This window comes from Sycon ciliatum, chromosome 6 (assembly GCF_964019385.1).
Source record: "Sycon ciliatum chromosome 6, ocSycCili1.1, whole genome shotgun sequence".
In the NCBI taxonomy this organism is placed as follows: domain Eukaryota; kingdom Metazoa; phylum Porifera; class Calcarea; order Leucosolenida; family Sycettidae; genus Sycon; species Sycon ciliatum.
This window is the reverse complement of record NC_088648.1, coordinates 14,457,297-14,479,946: the sequence shown is the minus strand read 5'-3', so window position 1 is coordinate 14,479,946 and position 22,650 is coordinate 14,457,297. Positions and strand designations below refer to the sequence as shown.

At 44.2% G+C, this 22,650-nt stretch overlaps 2 protein-coding genes across 2 annotated transcripts in view; one reads left to right on the top strand and one right to left on the bottom strand.

Moving 5' to 3' along the window:
- The window catches only part of LOC135818856 (hemicentin-2-like), a 37,691-nt gene extending 32,698 nt beyond the window's left edge, over positions 1-4,993 (top strand). Inside the window, exons 5-7 of the mRNA XM_065332066.1 lie at positions 1,548-1,767; positions 2,602-2,761; positions 4,207-4,993. Of these exons, the coding sequence (XP_065188138.1) occupies positions 1,548-1,767; positions 2,602-2,761; positions 4,207-4,432 (606 nt within the window). The 3' untranslated portion in view covers positions 4,433-4,993. The remainder of the gene's footprint in view (positions 1-1,547; positions 1,768-2,601; positions 2,762-4,206) is intronic.
- Positions 4,994-6,700: 1,707 nt separating this feature from the next.
- Positions 6,701-22,650, bottom strand: part of LOC135819439 (fibrillin-1-like) — a 28,007-nt gene continuing 12,057 nt past the window's right edge. Inside the window, exons 9-18 of the mRNA XM_065332650.1 lie at positions 22,291-22,377; positions 19,432-19,593; positions 18,647-18,811; positions 18,001-18,149; positions 17,024-17,162; positions 15,428-15,511; positions 13,782-13,970; positions 12,515-12,703; positions 9,956-10,299; positions 6,701-6,946 (exon numbers count right to left, since the gene is read on the bottom strand). Of these exons, the coding sequence (XP_065188722.1) occupies positions 6,917-6,946; positions 9,956-10,299; positions 12,515-12,703; positions 13,782-13,970; positions 15,428-15,511; positions 17,024-17,162; positions 18,001-18,149; positions 18,647-18,811; positions 19,432-19,593; positions 22,291-22,377 (1,538 nt within the window). The 3' untranslated portion in view covers positions 6,701-6,916. The remainder of the gene's footprint in view (positions 6,947-9,955; positions 10,300-12,514; positions 12,704-13,781; positions 13,971-15,427; positions 15,512-17,023; positions 17,163-18,000; positions 18,150-18,646; positions 18,812-19,431; positions 19,594-22,290; positions 22,378-22,650) is intronic.

Here is a 22,650-nt window from a genome sequence, read left to right as displayed (position 1 = left end):
CCTCCCTCCCTTCCGTCTCTTTCTCCCTTTTCTCCCTACAGAATAATCTGATAATCTCAGCACCACCATAATAATTATGCTGACATTGTCAAGTATACGTGCAGCAGTGTTTACAGTGGGAACAGCTAGGGAACAACGTACATATACGTGCCAGCTACAATTGAGAGTCCGGCCGTACACAGTACAGGAAATCCCCAATCAACGCACGTTCCTTCAGCACACAGGCATTGACCAGGCGAAGTGAATTGTTGTTAGGAAGCTCATCAGTTCATGCACCAGGAAAGAAGGTTCTGGCAACTGTCGTGCTGGGTGATTTCAACGTTGATATGAAAATGACCCCAGTCACCCATGGCCATACGAGTAACTGACTTGTTTAACAAATTTGGTATGACAAATTATGTGGCTTCACCGACACGTGCCACCACCCTTACTGAGTCAATCATTGATCTCTTCCTATCAACTTCCCCGCTGACGGGACCTTGTGAGATAGCCTACCTAGACATTAGTGACCACTTTGCAGTACTTGGGAATCTCTCTGTGGCAGGGCTTTCAACAGGCCGTACTTCCAGCTACAGACCTACACGCCGCATCCATAGGATAAACTATGACACCTTCAACAGCGATCTCAGTGCAGGGCAGGTCTCTCTGTTCGCCATAGATGATGTCAACACCCTTGCAACATCTTTCGTCGCCTCTATACTATAGTGTCAACATTGGATAAGCACGCACCCGCGCGGATGAGGCGAAATCGGGATAGACGCCCCCGCCCGGCGCCCGTGGGTAAGAACTTGTGGCCTGCGTACGGGAGCGAGATAGACTACATCGACTGATCATGAAGAACCGCTGCAATGATGATCTCCGCAGTCAACACTGCACTGCTCGTGCCAAGGCCAGAAAGCTGGACAGGAGCCTGAAGAACACGTATTTCATCCAGCAGTGCCAGACTGCTGACGAAATGACACTGGAACTGACCTGCTCGGGAAAGGCACACGGCATTGAGAAACGGGGTTACTCCCAGTTGGTCGGCAGCACGTCCCCTGATCACTATGGACGCCACACTACCTTCCCATTCGCGAAATCATGGCCAACATGTGATACTGTCGTTGACAGCCCAGTACAGAAATACAATGTTCCCCAATACCACCTCCACTTAGATATACCAGCGCTGCCTCCTATTCCATTATCGTTGTCTGATGATTGGTTCAGCCATGAAACTCTGAGTCACAACGGAATTAATTTGCCAAGGGTTTCATTGTGTGCCTTTGTGTACGCCGCTCTGCCTGAATCAGGCATTGAGCACTCTTGCAGAACCCAGGCATATCATATTGCCTCTGTGCACCTCAAAGAAAGTGTATCGTTCTGTTTGTGCAGTGATTCTCCGCGATATCGAGCACTATACGTGCGAGACGCTAAAACGCTAGGGTACCAGAATTCGAAAACGGTACTATGCGAACTTTTACAAAAGTAACTGTTAATATGTACGACCTCAAATTTTCACGTGACAACAGTCTCGCATACTTCCACGCAAATCTTTCTCTACATTACAGGTGCAGTGGCTGTACAATGGCAAAACTCTGCCGCAAAAAGAGGGACGCGCCCGTGAAGTGCATCAGCTTATTCGCACCGATCCGCACGCGCCTCAGAAGAGAGTGTCGGAGTCTCTACTGGAAGTGATGGGCTTCAACCACCGCGACAATGGCGTCTATCGTTGCATCTCAGTCAATGAGGCTGGTAACGCCACCCGGGCCATCTATGCTGTGGTGCAGGGTAAGATTTTGCCTGTGGGGAGTAAGCATTCTGTCTTGAAAGGCATTAAACAGGTGATAGCTTAATACATGGCAACGGACAGGGCGAAAAAATCATCATTCAGTTTGGTACGCCCTATCTCAGTCTGGATAGCTATGTTCGCCATCTTCGGTGCTGCGGTAAGACATGTGATAGCTGAGGCCAGAATGCCTATGCATGCGGACAGCCAGTTCGACTGGTGCTGTGAAATGTTTTCACAATTAATATGGTGAAATCGAGCCTGCCTTCAATGTGATCGCAAATGGTGCACGTGAGTTTGCAGTACTAGAACCAGAGGGTCGAGTATTCCAGCACTCGTCTGCTATAAAATATACTAGAGACTATAGAGTGCTGGCCAAAGAAGTACAACCTGATGAATACAATACAGGCGGGGCGCTACGGAGCCCTAGCACTACACACACACACACACACCGGTGTGTGTACTCGAACGCGGAGCTACCTTATTCCCATATGCACTGTATAAAGGCATCACTTCTAGCCTTTGTCTAGAGCGTGTACCAGACACTGCACAATCATGTACATGTATCTTTAACCATATAATAATTATAATAAAATTATTTAATATAGCCATACCACCAATCGCCGTATGCATGACTAAAGTAGTTCATACTTCTGAAGTACATGTACACGATGGTCGTTTTGTCTCCTTGTGTGAAGTATGGGAGAGTGAACTGTTTGAAATGTCCTGTGAGATCCAGATCGGTTGGATGCTCGAGTTCTGAATATATTCTCTATTCTCTATGTATGCTGTCTATGTTGTTTTCCTTCTGGTGTTCGTATGTTGTGCATGCATAGAGAAACCAATCATCATATCAGTTCACAATGCGAAAGCTGTCATTGGCCAGAACGTCACACTTGCAGTTTTCCACGTGCAAGGCACTCCACCCATTACTCTGACGGCTTCAAGGTGGAATCTGGAGGATGCTGAAAGCGCACCACCACGCACCAGGGTTCGGTAAGGCAATACAGTCATTATAATGACTCATAGTTTTGCGGGATGGAAGGGGGGAGGAGAGATGAAAAGCGTTTCTGAATAGAACCTATTTGTGAAGTGGTATTGATCGGCTATCGATCATGGCCACAGCCTTTGAGGAAACCCTTAAAAGAGTAAATGTCTGCGACACCTTCCTATGTGTGTGCAGACTCCACTGTAGCCACTTCATGGTTTGCACAGTTACACACCACTGCCGAAAAACAAAAAACAAAATTTGGATTTAGTTATAGTAAAGAAAAAGAGGACCAAGAAACTACAAGTTACGCTATAATGTACACTAACACCGCCAGTTACTAAACAATCAGCTCATGCGATAACATAATTGCACGCCACTGACCGGCTGTACTGACGTTCTATAACTAACTGGCTTACACCTCTAGCACATCTTGGATGCGCACTCCAACAGCCTTCCAACTTGGAAGATTCTAAGTTATAGAAATAACATGAAGATCGGTCCATTCTGGCACACCTGAAAATAGAGGGTGCGATGTTCTGCGTGTCTTGATCGCCTTGCTATTAATGATTACAAGCGTGCAGTAACAATGTTGATAGGCGTTGACGTGTTAGTTTGTACGTGAAGTGTGTGGGTTACAGCGAGGGCTGCGACCCACCAGCCTGTGCGGATTCGTGAGTTTGTGAAGAAAATGATAATAATATTCGCGGGATCCGCGTCGGCATCGCTGGAATGTTCACAACACAACACACAAACTAGCCTTCGCATCTTCAGGCCACCACTATGCCTGTTCACCTTAGTGGCGAATGCAGGCCTCACAAGTGAGTCAGGGGAGAGGAGGTTAGTCTCTCAACCAGTCAGGCGTGCAACGGCCCATAACCCTGTAAACTGCATCCTTGTTATTCTCACTCCGAGCTGTGAGTACCCAGTTGACCGTGGTTGTCGGCGCAGCTCAACATACCAGCTACCAGCGCGGGTCTGGAACTCGGGACCTCATGTTTCGCAGGCAGGCCTGCAAACTAATCGGCCATTAAGGCATTATGTTCTACTGCCCCAGATTGGATGAAGACTATACCATAGCTTAGTGGTAGAGCATCCGGGCTATAAGCAAGGGTCTCTGGTGCGAGTGGGGCTGGGTTGGTGACGGTCATTGTGTCCCGTTTGCAACTTTCCCTCCAACTTATCAATGTAATTATTTCAATACTGTCCAAACACACAATTGTTGGTTATTGATGGCCCAACTTCAGAACGACAAATGGATAAAGTCGGATTTAATAGTGTCAATAACATAGTGCTTGGGCGTTTGGGGTCTCTAATATTCTTTGTATTACTTGACGTGAAATTGATTTTACTGTTCAGGAGTCTCGTCCTCCGGAAAAATGATGCCTTTTGGTAAGGTACTGAACTGCACACTCATTCCATTCTCATGGTTTATGTTGGACAACTCATGCAGATTTTCGCAGGCGGGTCGTCACACGTTCCTGTCTCGCCAGATTAAGGCCGACGTCCTATCTGTGCGTTTGGATCTCAGAAGTGTGCGGCGCAGCGACCAGGGACGCTACCGCTTCGTCGTTCACAACCATGGCGGAGAGGCCGAACTGTTCGTTCGCCTGCGGGTCTATCATGATAGGGTTAGGCAATCGGTGTTGCCTGTTGCAATTGCTGGCAATGGACGCTAGATCAAGGCATGATGCTACTGTAAATTGCTTGGAGTAAAGATGACAAGAGAGCGATCATCGATGTCAACATCATGACGTACTTATGTACTGGTAATGACTATGGAATAATACGGTGTATTCTTGTTGAAATTGTGCAAGTGCCCATTTTGGCCTTAAACTGTTTGAGAGTCCTCATCTATTTCGTTTATAGTAATAATATTATTGTTGCAAGTACTGAATTTTTTGTCTACGATATGTGGTTGGCTGTTCAGCATCAATATCGGCATTATTACATTGTTGCAGCTATGAAGAACACTGAAGGCGCCCATTTATTAAAGTTAATGTATTATTCCTTTCTAGAAGCCATGGCCTAGGCGGTGGTGGAGATATCGGCAGTCCACGGTCTTGCAATGCTCAGTACATTATAAGCCGTATATCGTTCCCGTTATGGCCTTTGAAGTTTGTCATTTTCGTGGTGCAATGAAAGTAGTAGCTACCTCGAACTGATGGATTTTTCTTCTACCTGGAATGGTTCTTTACAATCTGTATCACGATTTGTGGGTTCGGCAATAAAAATAAAGGATATGAAAGTAATTCGAAGTAGTAGCTGGAGATGCTGGTCATTTCTTTCAAGGATGTACAGTAGACATGGCTTCGTGTGGTGGTGATGTCGCCACTACTCAGGTGAGCGAATGTTTTCATGATGGTGTGGTTTTTCCTAGTTTCATCGTGTACGCTTTATAGTGCGTTTCAAACGCATAGACATCTAGACCTTTGCGAACAATTCAAACGCGGTTTGAGCTTTTTTGAGAAATCCCCTCCATATAATTATTGCTCAGGCAGTTCCCCCAATCCTTCTCATTTGGATTTCTAGGCGATAAGCCGATTGGATTACAAACGTCCAGTTTCGGAAATGGGTGATTGTAATCCAATCGGCTTATCGCCTAGAAATCTATAATATGAGAAAAATGATCACAGATTTTATATGGCATAGATGCTGGCCTATGGGGTCTGTAATTTTAAAACGCACTAGTCTGAAATATTCATATGGGTTGAGGAAAATAGTCAGAAATTCCTTCGTTTTTGGTCAATTTCGAGGTGTTTCCGGGTCATAGGTTGCAAACTGCTGCATGGTTGCTGAACACCCCGCAGGAAACCTATCTGCAAACTGTGAGGAGATCGACCAGGCCATCTTTTCTGGTTTTTATCCCTCGTGCTATTTCAAAATTATCACATTATCACAGTATCAGATAACCAGCCTGCTGCGACTCTCTCCCAAAAGGAAGCTTTATGCTATGTTATTTACATGCATGTAGCAAATCCAGCTAGCAGAGCTCTTAGACCAAGCCACTAAAGCACAGGGCCAGGAAATGCATTCAGCGTAGAGCACCATGAGCCACACTGACTCGCGCTGCTATCTGGTGTTCACGAGGTGTTTGTCGCGCTGGAAACGGAGCGTCTCTGTACGTTTGTATTCCTGGTGATGTTTGTGCCTGGAGAGCACTATATAAGTGGTGCTCTTCAGGCACAATCTTCCTCAGCCTACTCAAGCTCAACTGATGAGGGGTGATTTACCCGAAACACTGTGTATTGAGCAGGGAGTGGTGCTGTCTTGCAGGTTTGCCGAGTGGACGGTTCGATAGACTTCTCGTGTGCTCTGGATGGCAGTCGTGAGTCAGTCAAGTGAGAACTCAAGTCGGCGGGAAAACAGCGAGCTCCCACGTATGGAGCAACACACTCTTCCCCTACTAGTACTATCGCCGAAGTCGCACCAACCTCTTCTCAACACACTCAATTGATGATTACTTGTATTTGAAAAAGATGTTAGAAATAGGTTTCATTATTGCCTGAGAACTCGCATCGAGGTCATCTGGGGTACAAGAAGTCCATGGACCTCCCCCTCCCCACCCGGCCATGCACCCCCCCCCCGGCCATGCGCCCCCACCCCAGGGTTATGCAGGTGAAACATCTGTACAGAAGAAGCGTTTTCTGTTTTCACTTCCTCTCAAGCGCACGTGCACCCTTCCTCTCCATCCATGATGCTTGCACTGAAACAGTACAGGGCCTAATAGTCGAGGAAGGAAAAGTTCTGATTGCAACCCGCCATAAACAACCATGCATTGTGAGAACTATATGCCCTGCATGAATGTCTCTTTTCTTGTCTGGAAATTCCCGTCAACGTCCATTAAAACCCTGGTGCTATTGATTTCCGATACCAATAAATTCAACAGTAGACAAATCTCTAAAGATTTGCCGCTGCCCATGGAGTACACACCGAATAGAACAAAATTGAATTTCCACGATTATATCCGTGGCTATCTGTTCAGAAGGAGTGACTTGAAGTTGCCAAGTATCCAGATAACAAAATGCAGTTGTGTGCTATTGCTTTAAATATGCTCGATTACATAACAGATAAGCAAAGCAATGTAGTCAGCTGTAGAATGTAGATGGAATCATTCATCCCGGCCACTGCCAATAACGGTACGGCGAGCTACTTGACTTGAATCAAACCCTTGAGCGTTGCCCATTCTCTCGCTGGAGACACATGAACAGCGTAGTGAGAAAGTAAACCAAACACACGAGAACGACCAGTGAGAACAGTGTGAATACAGACCATGAAGGTTCAAAAGATACTGAGCAGCAGCAGCGCGAAGCTGAGCGAACCCACTACAGACTGTACCACTACACCTGCGTCAACATTATCATTGACGTTATCATTCTTTTTCATTGACGTTTTCATTTACGTTATCATTGCGGTTAGGTTTCAGAAGTATTCACACCACCGATAACCACGTGAAATGCGATTTCAAATGCCGTGCCAAAGTATCTACCTTTCATAAGCATTCTCTGTCAACGTTTCCTTTCTCAATGATCTTTTACTGATTCGCACATTTATAACTAACGAGATGAGGCAATCAGGCAATTGAGATCAGATGGGCATTGAGTGTTTTTTTCTGAAATGAAAGCTTCACCTGTTCTAGTAAAAGGAGAACCTGCATTCGGGGCGATTTTAGTGAAAATCGCAGTAATCCACGTGGGGTCCACCAAAAGTATATTATTGCACGAAGTAAATCAATGACATCTTGAACAAGTAAAATATCGAGCTAAAGCCGAGGTCTTTTACGATATCTATATCTCCTGTTAGAAATCCATGATGTCGCCGAGCCTGAGGGCAACACTAAATTTATCATGACATAGCATACTTGAACTTTTTTGCTTTGTTTATAGAAAGTAAGGAATTTTTAACTCGATTACTGAGCCAGTAAATAAAATAGAAGACATCACATGGAAACGAGTTATGAAGCAACTTTCCACGACTGTAACAAGGTAAAAAGCAGTCAGAAAGTGAATAACATGGCATAAAGCTAACAGGCTACTGAGACATTCGAAGAACTGAGATCTAGCTCCAACACATCGCCAGTGCGCAAACCAACAGCCTTCCAGCTTGGAAGGCTCAAGGTTATGGAACCGTAGTACCAAGTCCAATCAGGGGTAGGTGAACTCAGCGAAAATATGCGCAAGCTAAGTCCCATGGCAACAAAGAATGCCGACCGTTGCAGGGCGATGAAGAGACCAGTTAAAAACTGGACAATGCGGTCCAACTACAATTCGAAGCAGCAAGGAAACACACCACCCAGCTTGGGTGGTCCAGCAATATCAGAGATAAAGAAAGGGGAAGCTTTGCGAAACCGAATTGTACAAAACCGGATGCCAGTATCTAACGATACTCCAGAGTCTTCATGTATGACAAGGTTGTGGACAAGTTAACTACGATAACAAGTAGTTTCACACGACCTACGTTTCGCCGTATTGTTCATGTCGTAACGTAGGGAATGCTATTGTAATAGTACATGTACATAGTATGTACATATGCCGTTTACATGGGGCATTACTTCTTTGTATTAAAACAGAAGTTTTCAGATATCGCAAGTCACAGCAGAATATGGCATCAGATTTTCTTCTTTCATTTCTGTTTTTTCCAAGTTGAGGAAAAGTTCTACCTGTAAGTCTTTGGGCTAAGCGGTCAGTATAACTGCTCAATTTAAGCGGTCAATATAATTATGACCGCTCAGTGATCACAAGTTTCTACGGCGGTCAAGAATAGGCGAGTGATAATATTATTATGTGGGAAATGATACGTACACTTATCACTCCTTAGTATTGACTCACATAGATTTTTGCCATACCTAAGCAGTCAAATATTCCTGCATATTTCACTCCTTAGGGCTATATTGACTGCTTATATTTGACTGCTTAGGGGTCGCGCAGTTGAACGGTGCCTAGTGCAGCATTGTCACTGCATGAGTAGGTGGTGGTGCAACGGTTGTGCAATCATAAAACCGGGATTCACGAGGTTATCATTTTGGAATTTGAAATACGGACTGTTTGTCGTGATAAATCTAATATTGACTTCGTACTTGGTCAGTATCGGAAATAAAAACCTCGTAAAAGACCTCGGCTTCGCCTCGGTCTTTTACTCGGCTTTTATTTCCTATATTGACCTCGTACTCAGTCAATATTAGATACGTATAGAATAAACACCGATGTCGTAGTGTTTATGGGAATATAAATACTGCTATAAAAACCGAGGCGTAGCCGAGGTTTTTATAGACAGTGTTTATATTCCCATAAACACAAGACAGAGGTGTTTATTCTATTTATACCTAGCTTCGGTTTTGGCCTGAAATACTGGTCCGAAATAGCTATTTTAGTATCCCAGTATACAATAGTATACTATTATGTGTAGGTAGTATTGCGTGTTCCAGACCTAAGACCTTTCTTTCAACCAACATCTGCATCAACACCCTGGTGGCTGGGTGGTCAAGATAGGTGCTTGGGAATCTTATGGTTGCAGGGTCGATTCCTGCTGAAACTTCTTTCTTCTCTTCAATTTTTTTCTTTTTCAATTGGAGAGAAAATTTCTAAGTCCCTTGAAAGTTGAAAAGTTACAACCTCTAAGTGGGTAATATAGCAAAGTATATACCCCAAGTTAAAGTGGTGAATATGGAGATATATTCACCAGTTATAGATCACAGGAATTAGTGGGGGTTAATATGAGCTGGGTATAAGTATCTCATATTGACTGAGTACGAGGTCAATATAGGAAATAAAAGCCTCGGTCTTTCATACGGTTTTATTTCCCATACTGACCAAGTACGAAGTCAATATTAGATTTATCGCGACAAACAGTCCGTATTTCAAATTCGAGAACGATAACCTCATGAATACCCGTTTTAGGATTTCACCATATCACCTACTCGATACCAGCACGTATGGTGTAGTGCATGCAGCTAGTGCAACCCAGTAAAGTACAGTGACCATGCACTAGGCACCGTTCAACTGCGCAACCGTAAGCAGTCAAATAGTATAAGCAGTCAATAGAGCCATAAGGAGTGAAAAAATGCAGGAATATTTGACTGCTTAGGAAATAGCGATAATCATTGGGAGTCAATAATCAGAGCGTAGTAATAATAATTATTCCCTCAAATTTTAGTTTTTACCTGCTGTTACCATTACAGACAGGTCATAGCCGCCTAATCTTACCGACTGTTGGCAGGCTGGTATGCACATGGCAGCCTTAGCTCCGGGAAATACTTGGTTCCGCTGTGTCTGCGATAGTCGAGATGTACTTAACTCTCCATTGGCACTCATGGTCAAGGTGTGAGCTGCTCCATTAGCATAAAAGAACACAGTCGTGAAGTTTTGCTCCGGGAAGTCCTCCCTGTGCGTGTTGAGCACAAACTTGATACAGGGCAAATCAGCGGAGGTTGGCAAACGACTTTCTAGATTTGCTCCGCAGTTCACGAGGTGATTGTTATAGGTTTGCAACGGATTATCCTCATTCTGGTAGAGTACAAAGTGAATGCCACTTCCTGGGCATGTATGCACTAAAAGCAAAGGCAGGCATGTGCAGACAAGACACTTTGAAAACACTTAAATTACCAAATAAGCAGATCAAACGTCTTCGAAAATTCTACCACTATCTAGAGGGATTTTTAAAAGTCGTGTTTCTTTCTTGATTGTGTGTTGCTTACATGGAAGCTCGCGCTTTTCCTGCGGCTTCAATAATTATTAGTAATTTGACCGACTCTCGACTTCCAGCTGAAGCACAGTAGGTGTTCACTAACCCTGCACTCGGCAAACCTGAAAGGAACGGAGCCACCGTTCTCTGCTCAATAAGCAGTGTTACGGTGAATTCACTCCCCATCAGTTGAGCTTTAGTAGGCTAAGGACATTTGTGCTCTAAGAGCACTGGATTATGTATTACTCTTCTAGCTTATACATCACAATGGATAGTGTTCTATTTTGTTGGATAAAGAAAAAGGCAATTTCAGGCTCTCAAGTGCGAAAACAAAAAGGCCAACGTTCGCTGAAGGTAGCTGCAGGGTGGATCGTCTAAGGCTTTGATCTTTGCAGCGGATTTCACCCTTCGCATCAACGGCCGACTTCATAGCCCAGTAGCACCTGGTACACCTGACTGCAACGCAGGCTTAGCATAGCAACCGCTCACAACTAACTCCACATGCTTCCCCCAAAAGGTCAGACAATCGTTGCAGCGCGCGCACACCGATATGGTACTGATTCCACGTGTAATTCTTGTTCTTGGGCTCGAATCGCGAAAGGCAGTTCTTCGAAACCAGCTCTTTCTCTTCCCAGCCACTCATACATATTGATCCAAATCCTGCCATACGTCGCCTCCATGGCTCTCCATGATTTCTAAAAAAACTTCGACTAGTACTCCTTGTAGATCCTCGTTACGGATCGTATAACAGCATGGGAAGTTTGGTTGGGCATGCTACATGTATGGCGTACGTCTTCTTGCTCGTCTGCAGCTGTATGCCATCGAAGATCCTTGTTATGATATGATCGGACGTTGCTACTACCGGATACTATGCATAGCCTTGAACGTTTGCGGTACTGCACAGTACCAGTCGTGTGCTGTCTGCCGCCTCCCTTAAGTTTTGCTCTAACGGTATTCATTGAGTGAGAGCTCTTTGCTTTGTATTAACTCTGCTATTGTTTGCATTCGCTCTCATGTACAGGTCTGCTCTCGATATAACAACTCTCACTTGTACATAAACCTCGTTAGTACATAAAAAAATCAAATCCCGCGCCGAAACAGCATCACTCCCATACAAAATTCGGCATAACGCACCCTACGGCGCAGTCCCCGACGTGTACACTCTCGATACAACGAAGATTCACGTGCGCGGTACAATCAAGCTGTAGCCGTAGCTAGCCTGTTTAGTCCTATGTGCATATATTCTGCGGCATTGATGGTATCTGATGTCGATGGTGGTACAGTGTGTATATGTTTGCACGGTTGAACCCGCCTTGTAATACCCTTCATTTTGAGGTGAATCTTGTATTTTACACATGGTTTTCTACATATCATAACTCTCGATATAACATAATGTTTGCGTGGATCACGTTATATGGAGAGTAGACCTGTAATTGGGCGACACAGCCCGCTTGGTTCTGCTAATTGAAATACTAAACGTACCTACCTACCTACGTACTTACTTGATCTCACTACATTGCTACATAAGGTTTTTACACAAATTCATGCACGGGTTGCGGTAGAATGCATGGTGTACAGACATTTATCCAGATACATGTATTTCACACACAATGATAAGAGGGTTGCACCTCGTCGCTGTAGCCCATTGTTCCCGAACATGGTGAATTACTGAATATTCTTTTTGCTTGAAACTCGCATAATGCTCGTTTTGCTTCTTTAAAAAAAGCTGGATGACGATTCTATAGCCTCATGATGCCGAATATAATGCCGACATTACTAGTATTCGCGGGACCCTCCTTTTACCTCAACTAAAGCTGCTGTCTCCAGTAGATTGAATATAATGCTCTTCCTTTTTTGTTCCATCCCTTGTGTGGTGGCAACCACTGAAAATAATCTCAAGAAAACGTTCTGCTTAGCTGGAATTAGACTTTGTTGGGACGTGTGCGCGTATTCCACATGACTGCAAAACCAATTACTTTGAAGTGTAATGATCGCCATTATTAAACTAGTGTCTCCACTGCTTTAAATGTTGAAAGTGTATATTGTTGTAGGTGTAATGCTGTAGTAATAGTAGTACTCACTTGAGGCACAGCCATCTCCCTGATTTTGTTCCCACTCGTTGGGAGGAGCAGATGTTGAAGAGCCGCATTTGTAATGTCGACGGCGGGGAAGATATCCATTGTGACATACAGGAGTAAAGAAGGTGTTAATTGGCACACTATTGATTCGACCATGAGGTACATTCTTTCCTTGGCACCAGAGCCGAAATGCTGTGCGATTGAAAGGTGATCAGAAAAATAACATTCACCGGTTAGAGGGAAAGACACGGGAAAGGGTTGAAGAAAAAGTTGATTTTCACCACCACGACTGGACAGAGAGACCTACGCTTGAGGCCAGTCATGCTCTAACCAATGACCTATGGTGTAGCTGCTGTCCCAGCAAAGACCGTTCACAGTTTCTTCACACTTCGTATAAGTGCGTACAGGTGGATAGGACACAGCCCTCACGCTAGCCCACACACTTCATGTAGACAATGGCACACGCGGGAGCCCCAAGTCATAAAAGATTCACTGGTTTGAGGGAAATATGCAAACGGGACGAAATATTGACTATCACCACCAAGACTCGAACCACGGACATTCGCTTGAGGCCAGCGATGCTCTAACCACTGACCTATGGTGTAGTTGTTATCAGAAAACAAGTCACTTTAAAATGATTACCGCAGTGAAGTTAGTAGATCTGCACTACCCCAACTGAGTTAACACAATGTCTAAACAGGAGGCACGATGCTGCCCCTGTGTTTCTGTTGTTGTCTCAGTGTTGATGTTCCTGGAGCTGTCGTCTGGATATGGCAAACAAAGCTGAACCATTTTCTTGAGCCAACTCAACTTTTGTATGCATGCAACAGAACGAAAACCAGGCAGGCGCAGTCGGTTCAAAGGCCATGATTGAGATACGAGGGGTACCTGTTTCAAGTCCTGCGTGGAAGCGGTTTTTGCAGCCAGGCCGCTACTCACGGTCAACTGGGGACTTGTGGCCAGGCACAAGGGGCACATGGATGTGGCTTATGGGATTTTTCGACACTTGTGCCAGTGGGTGTGAGACGTAGCCCTTCACCCCCATCTTTAGGCGTTGCATGTGTCGCTAGGGTTTACCTGGTGTGAGTTGCCGTCGTGTGTTCGCATGCGGCATGAACACGGTAATTTACCTTTTGTTTTAACGATACGAAAACAAACCATAATCGATCCTCTTTCGTGCTTGAGGTGGCAACGAGTCACCAACCCTCCACGATACCGATCCAGTGCAATAAACCTGTTATTCTAGTAAAACTCTGTACGGATAACTTACAGGTACATGCCGTAACCTCCTGGAAACTATATGTCTCTAAAGCGATGTTCGTTGCTTTCCATCCGTTTTCCGTGCATCTTGCCTTGTATATGCTGCCATGACCGGCGTTACACGAAAACTGAATTTCATGGTTCAGAAACGTGCTATTCACAAATCCATTCCGCACAGCCTGGGCGAGGCACTTACACCCTGCAATGCACACAAAATCATGGCACCAAAAATATAATTAGAGACAGCCATTAAAAAAATGAGCGTTGCTCTCGAAACACTGTTTTTGCATTACATTTTACAGAGTGAAATAAATGCGTTTTAAATGGTTTATGGGACAGTAAGGTTCTTCCTGTGACGTCTTGCAGATACTGTTTACATTTGATTATATAATTTTTTCTACGCCTTTCATGGCTTTTCTTGCAGCGGCAGGTTCCATTCTTTTGGAAATGTTTCAAAGCACGATACTTAAGAAGAAGTGTCATAATGTTCTGTTCAACATCATTTCCTCCCAAATCCTCCAAATATATCAATCAAGCGCCTCACCCCCCGCTCCAGGCAACGAATCTCCTCTGCTTCGGGATTATCGCATGCCGCACTCCAGGCATTTCCATGGTTGTGCGAACATAATGAGAGGTGAGAAGGTATCTCTAGCTGGATTATTGTCGAGCAGGACTGTGCCATATGCTCACATGCTGCCCCTTCCGTAATCGAATTAGCAGCATCATGGATTCATGATTGTCATCGCCTCATTTTGTCTGGATAACACTGAATGTGACTAACAGGAACTCTCCGCAGCTGTCGCCTGGAGGGTGTTGATGACTGCTACAGGTGAAGAGGCCATTTTAGAAATGTGAAATAGCACCTTCAGAAGGCGAATACCTCAATCGGAGGAACGGACATGTTGTTACATGGAAAAAGCTTTCACACACTGTCTGACTGTACATGTCAAAATATCTCGTAACCTTTGTGGACAGTTCGTCATAACTCGTATCATATTGGTCGTTTTCTCTCTATAAATTACCAACGGCTCAACATCCGAGGTTATTAATAAGTTTAAAAACTTGAGGTTCTTCAACAACATTGCAGATTGTCCGCAACCATACTGTCAATCAAAACTTTCGTTCAGTTGATGTAGGAGCAAGAGAAAACGCCTACGAACAAAAGAGGTTCAGTATCTTGCAATATACCCTATCTTGTGGAAGTAACATTTCCCTGTTGGAAAAAGGAGGTTTTCTATCCGAGGAGAGAGAAAGAGATTATCCTGTTCCCAAAATTATGATATGAAACTTATTTTTGGTGAAAAAATCTGGAAACGTAAAATTAAATGTACAGTAAATCAAGCATGTGAACAACTTGAAAAGAGAAAGAATCGCTAGGACTCGAGCTCAGGACCTTACTTGTCCTAAGCAATGCTCTAATTTATCGTAGTATCTGCGTCATGGGGTCGGGCCCAGCCTAGATGGTGCTAACAAGGTTTTCCACTACAAAAGCAGGTAACACAACGTATAAAATCCCTGATGCCATAATGGCACATGAGTCCCCTTCCCTCCCCCAGTGGAACAAGCGGGACACCCGGAAACCACAAGAGGTGAAAGAGAGTGATAAATTATGAAACTGAACGTTGATCTGAATAACCACATGCGTGCGACACTTACGACGACATATGTAACTTCCAATGGTGTTTTCACACGTGAAACTTGGACCACAAACATCTGGTGAGTCCTCACATTCATTTCGATCTATCTCGCATGCAACATAGAAAACAACACACGATTTATAGTCGTCAAAATGGTTATCTCTCTAACGAATCTGAAGACGGCGCAAACCAAATCTAGAGATTCTAGACTTGTTGAGAATACATTGAGAATGCATCCAGTGCACCATAATCATGGGTAATCATGGTGTCAAATGATTCGAAAATGAATTTCGCATGGTCATTCACGTTCACTACGGGCTGAAAGACACTTTATTATTGGTATTCTTTATTATTACTCACTGGTTTGAGGGAAAGAGACAAACGGAAAAAGTCTGAAGAAAAAATTGACTGTCACCCTCAGGATTCGAACCAGTGACCCTCGCTCGTAGCCAGCGATGCTCTAACCACTGAGCTATGGTGTAGTCGTCATCCCAGCAGAGGCCGTTCAACATTTTTCTTCAGATTTCTTCAGAATTACTATTATGGTTTTGTTTAGAATTAAGAAAGCACTTTTAAAAGATAATGCCAGAAAAGGCAATATTTTGGATATGGTTTCTTTGCGTCGTAAACCAAGCACACACATGATTACATCGGACTACGGAATATTGAGAACTGGGATACACTTTGACATCAAAATAGAGGAATTTGTTGCGATGCTATTAAAGCGAAGTGCAAAACCCGACGGAACGGAGAAGAAAACGTAATGGTGGCAAAACCTCTCCAGCTGAGTTGTGCTAACATGGCCACCGCACATATCTTTGAGAAGTTATGTGCTGCAGCCACGCATGTAAGAGAAAATGATCTTTTAGCCGCCAATCCACTCTGCGTTCACGGATGAGCTAAATGGGTTTTTTTTACATCCCGCGAGCCCAGGGCTAGTTTGTAATGGGACCAAGCGGGAAACGTGCAAAAAAAATGTGCTCAGGCACACATGGTCCCGATCCTCAAAGGGTTAAGAGTAAACGTCTTTAACCACGAAATATAACCGGACATGGCCAGATTTCCGATTTCGCTCAAAGTTGGCTCCTTTTATCAAAAAAATCCCCATTCGCCGCATTGTAACCATGGCAATTACCTACCTCCCGTCTCCTTAGTACCGGGACCTGCATGCACAATATTCTCTGAAAATCATTGCATTAGGCAACTCTTCCTGGAGCCCTCGTCGACGTCTCAGATTCGCTAGTGTTGCCAGACACTATTCGCCTTCTGGATCGGTAATAGTATTGCCTGCTCCAATCTCTGCAGAATCCATACTCAAATCTTAGTGGCTCCTTAGTAACCACGTTTCCCCACAAAGGGCATTTTTCAGAGGACACACTTTCTGGCATGTTGCACATGGAACAGCCCTTTTTGTGTAATGACCGTTTTTTTTCTATCTCTGGAAAACACAAAATCTGCCCCAGTGCCAAGGCCATGCATTCCTAGTTCTCTTTTACGTCTGAGCAATTGTGAGAAACTAAGAATGATAATATATGTAATAAGCTCAATAGACCTAATGCACATTATACAGATGTACGAAGCTCTGTACTTTGACCGTAGTTGCAATTTAGCTTACCTTTAGCACATACAAAGGTGCTAGCAGATCGGCCTGTGCTAACGCTTTCAGATTCCAGTGTGAAAACAACACCGGTTGAAGGTGATGTCTTTAACCAGGTGGTTGCCAAATTGTGAATTTTTAGCCCAGACATGATATACTGTATGAAGTGCAATTCATAAAAAACACACCCGTGTGCATATACACACATACACGAATACACGCGTACACGCACACATACATTCACAAATACACTTCAAGCTAGGTTTTCACTTTTACAGAAGAAGACTTTTACGATGTCCAGATCAGAGTGCTGTTGAGAGCGGCCCTACACACAACCTAACTTCATCATGAATTGTTCTACTTCTAAGGCAGAGCTATATCTGTTTTAGCATTCGCAAGACTAGAACAGATCATGGTTGGGAATCATCCACTCAAACGTGCAATCTTATACGTCACTTTTCTGGCAATTTACAGAGAATTTCTCACACTCACACAAATGGGCGTACACATGTTCATGGCTTTTGTAATCCAATATGTTCTTTCATAGATAAATAAATCCTACTGGGCGCTCCAAAATTATCGATTTCACTCACACGCACAATCTCGCATTGCCGTACACACATATCATTTTGTGCACAAAACTTACTGTCAAACACTCCCATATGCAAACACTCAATCACTCACGATTGTCCACACACATTAGTCAGAGACAGACATTTTCTGACACACAAGCAGATTCACACACACACACGCACACACACGCACACACACACACACACACACACAGATTCACTACCACGCAGATTTACACACATACACACATATTGTTTATATATATACACACGCATCCACACGCACACATCCATAGACACACACACACACGCACACACACACACATATACACACTCACAAACACGCACACAGAGAGAGACAATTGTCTATGCCAAAGATCAATTCTCTGGCTTTCTATTTCTAGACCAACATGTGAGGCCTACCTTGGAGCACTGGGACTGTTTCAACGCATCATAGGATTGCTGCGTTAATAGCGTTGCATCGCGGCGTTCACACTCACTAATTGCATCTGAGTATAGCGCTGGGTCCGAATGGATGCTTATATTGTACCAGGTACATACAATAGGGTTATCTTCACGTGGTCAAGCAAGAAGAACAAAGAGCACAAATAATGAAATTAGGACAACCCAAAGGCATTTTGGTTGGAGATGACGACGGAATGTATTCATGCACTACACACATTATGTGTGGTTTAAACATTTTACCCCATTTACAGAATGTTATTTTACGAAATACTCCATTGTGATCATAATGTTTCTCCAGTGTTCAGCAATTTGAAATACAGTAGCGGTAGTTGTTTTCACCAGTGGCATACGCGAAGGGCAACAAAACGGAAAATCTAAAAAAGATATGGGCCGAGTACTCAGCAAATATGCCAGTGTTCAAAGCTGACCGCCATACACTGGGAACGTGGGAAATCAGTCAACACGAAACGATGGCTGAAAAGTGTTGATAGACGGTGGCATCGTATGACAAGCACAATTTCCAGAATTTCTGCGCTTAACACAACCATCCTAGACTAGTAGTGCAACTGGCATGACGAAACCCAGTTGCACAATTGCTACTAACCTGGTGGACATAAGGGCTCGGAGTAGGACCATCCAGTCTTGGTGCAAGTGGCCTTAGCTTCATATGCCCTGTAGGAGCCATTGTCGCACGTTACTTCGGCATCATGATTAACAGGCGTCTCTGCTAATGACCCGCTGCCAATTCGTTTTGCTTCGCAAGGTGGTTCTGCAAAAATGATCGTAGCATGCCACCAGAAGATAATTACATTAATTTTGATAGCTATCCAAACCCAGATATTTGTAAGTGATACTTACCCATACTTGAACAAAAATATACAGAACTCTTCCTAGTCATGGAGCGAGGATTGCAGAAAATGGATTCAAGGTTGCTGCCTTCCATATATTATACAACCAGCACAATCTACAAGAGGTATCGGATACTAGCAATATAGTATTCCCTGAGGCCTGGATTACCTATCCCCGAGCAACCCTGACTCTTCCTGCTTTCAGATGTTCGCAAGGTTTTTATTCGCGGTAGAAACGGATATCTTTGGAGGTTTGAATCCATGGCGAGGTTTTACACTATAAGTGATACTTCAAGCACAATCCTCTTAAGCCTACTTAAACTTAACAGGTGGGGGGGGGGGGTGAGGGTGGTGCCTGAAATGCTGTACACTATATGGAACAGAGAGTGGTGCTTTCTTAACCCACGGTTTACCAAGCGGAGGGTATGATGGACTTCTCGTGTGCTCTGCAGGGCAGCCGCGAATCCTGTGCTTCGTACGCGTAGGTGTTCGACATGAAAAGGCGAATGAAATCTTCTTCTGAATAATACCCTTGACTTACTTGATATACACATGAGTTCATTATAGGACCAGCCATTTATACCGCAAGAAGCCTTTTCTCCAAATGCACTGAAGCCGTCTTCGCAGATGGGTTCGACGGATTGATGTACCCTCGTCCTTGCTAGTGAACCGTTGGATATCTCAATTGCGCCGCAGTGTGATCCTGCAAAAAAGCAAAATGCAACAAAGAGCTCATTACATCAGCTAGCTGTCAAAACACGCATATTGTCACATACGAGCAACCCACAACATACCCAAGAAGGGTATCTTCATACCAAGAAGATATGGCCCTGACCCTAGCTTAGTGAAGGAAGAGAGAGAGATACCAGTTTCTGTTAACGAGCTACAGATGAAGTCAGATATTCTAAATTGAAGTCCACATTGAATTGGGTGCCGATATTAGTAGGAATGTCTGAATAGGAGTTAGGGACCTTTTCCGCGGGCTTTGGACAGTCGATCCACACCCCAAAGGGAACCACCTGCAAATTCTGAGCAAAATAGGAGAGATTCACTTCCACATAATACTTTGGTATTCTCACACATGCTCTCTTAAGGGTCTTCTCGAACATTATGAAAGTTTTCTGTTTCACAAGTATACTTTCAAGCCTTCTCGTCAGGTGAAATACAGACAAAGGGAAAGGTACAACAAGAACAGTGGATTCAGTACAGTAAGGAGGTGATAAACAGTGCCAAGCAGAAGATAGCTTAAAAACCCAGTGAAGATGCGTGACCTATACATATACATAAAGCAATAAATCCAGAAAGGTGCAAGTGCGAGAAAACCCTACAATCGTGAAATGTGGCGCGACAACAAGAGACAACCAATGGGCATAACGAACGTGTGTTTGACGACCTAACTAACAGTCCAACTGTGAATCAAATTTACTTCTCTTTTCAAAGGTTGGGATTTTTTTGTGAATATACACAGCTTCAGAAACATTTTCACTGATTCAATCCACTGTTCTTGTTCATTTCCATTTGCCTGTAATTACCTAACGACAAGGCTTGAAAGTATTCTTTTGAGACCGAAAACGTTGAAGATTTTCGTGAAGACTTAGAAGCCGAGACCTCTGGTCGGCTGATCTTAATGGGCCCCATCACCACACTCCATTATTCACCCAAGAACGTTGCCCGTTCCATGAAGATCAATTTGGTTTCCGGAAGCACCGGTCGACCGCGCAACTCCTCACGAAGGTAACGAATGATTGGCTGCTAGCCCGCGAAGCGGGTCTGCATACAGCTGTTGTTTGCGTTGACGTGAAGAAGGCGTTTGATACCGTGCAACACCAGCAACTTCTCATCGCAATCGCGGCCGTGGGTATTTCTGGCATAGCCCTGGCTTGGTTCCAGTCATACCGCCGTGGACGACAGCAGCGCGTGGTTACCCACATCGGAACGTCTCCTCTGGTACCAGTTCCTACTGGCGTACCTCAAGGCACCATTCCGGGCCCTGTGTTCTTCAATATATATGTGCGGAAGCTGCCGCTCACAGCTGATGCTCTTTCCTGCAAGCTGCCGATGTTCGCGGATGACATGACACTGTATGCCAGTAGAAGGTCGCCAAATGAAGCTGTCGACGTCGTCAACAAGGTACTTTCAGTGCTTGCTCTAGATCTTGCGGACCTAGGGTTGTCAGTCAACTCTGCCAAAACTGTCGCCATGGTCATTTTCAAACTCCCCCTGCACCTGTCTGTTCCTGTGATACTTAACGATCAGGTATTGACCCGCGTTACCAGCACCCGAATCCTGGGGGTCATCATTGATGACCGCCTAACATGGTCGCCTCACATTGACTTTGTAATTCGCAAGACATGTGCTAAGGTTGGCGCTCTTCGTCGGTCCATTCGGAAATTGAGCAGGAAGGCCAGGAGGCAATTTATTGTATCAGTCATTCTACCTGATCTTTTGTACTATTGTTCGTGTTTTGTAACGAAGCTGTCCGCTAAGGACCGCCAAAGGCTCTCTACTGTGTTTCGCCGTGCTGTGCGAGCTGTGTGTGGTGCTAAGTCACAGGACGACATCGCGCCATTATTGACCACATTGGCGATTTATCTATTTGAACACTATATGATTCTCAATTTTGCCCAGTTTATTCATAGAAATCATGTCATCATCTCACTGCCTACCCTAACGGAATTATGTCCACCGATCACAACAGGCCTTAGAACTAGAAGCCACTCTAATGCCACCATTGCCATATCTAAGCACGGGACAACTGATGGAGTAAATTCTTTTTCGAATCGTGCAGCAATTTTCTCTAATACACTGCCTGCCGAGTGGCGCAGACACCACCGTTCCACTACATTTGCAAACCAACTCAGGGATCTTTTTAAAGACCCAGCGGCGTTTAAGAATTATTTTGACCTTTTTGGAATCTGTTGAGTTTTTCGATGATCTTGATAGTTCTTGTACTATGCTTGAAGTTGACTTGGTGTTTGATTACTCTACTGCTTGATGTCTGGATTCCTATTTTTTCTATTTTTTTTCCTTTTCTTTTCCTTTCCACTTATCCCGTTATCGGCCCTCTTAAGAGTTGTGTATATCACTGTTGAGGCATCCGATGGTAAATAAAATAAATTCTACTACTGCTACCCCAGTGAAATGATGTGGAATTTGTGAGTCAATCTGCGGATTGGACTGTTTTGTCCTTTGTGGACTCATCATCGCAGCACAGAGGAAATGAAGCCCCGAACCTGATAGCAATGAAAATAAATTTTCCGAAATCATGACTTTGTAGTAGTGCCTAATACCGAACAGTTCTATTCTTCAAATTTGTTCTGAAACACAATATTAACAGCATTACAACATTCCTAGACGTTAATACTCTCAAAGCCAAAACAAGCAGCAAAGCGAAACTTACTCTCACAGCGATGAAGAGCACCGATTGCTCGTCCTTCTCTGCATTTTGCGTTAATACCGCATGGGTTTGGGCGGCAAACCTTCTGTTCTACAAACAATAGCACGGAAATTGGATAGAACACTTTAAAGTATTTAATCACTAAAGCTAGTAGAGAATTAAGCAAATACAAAACAAAACCCCTCGCTCCCCCCCCCCCCTCTCCTCCGACTGTTGTACTCGACATAGTCTTGGGGACGGCCCACTGCCATCATATAAATGTTATGAATGTGAAACTCACAATTCCTGCTAGTCAACATTGGCTAGTGTAGCCTGCGCAAACCAATGAAGCGGCTAACCCTAGTGCTCATACAATTGGTTAGA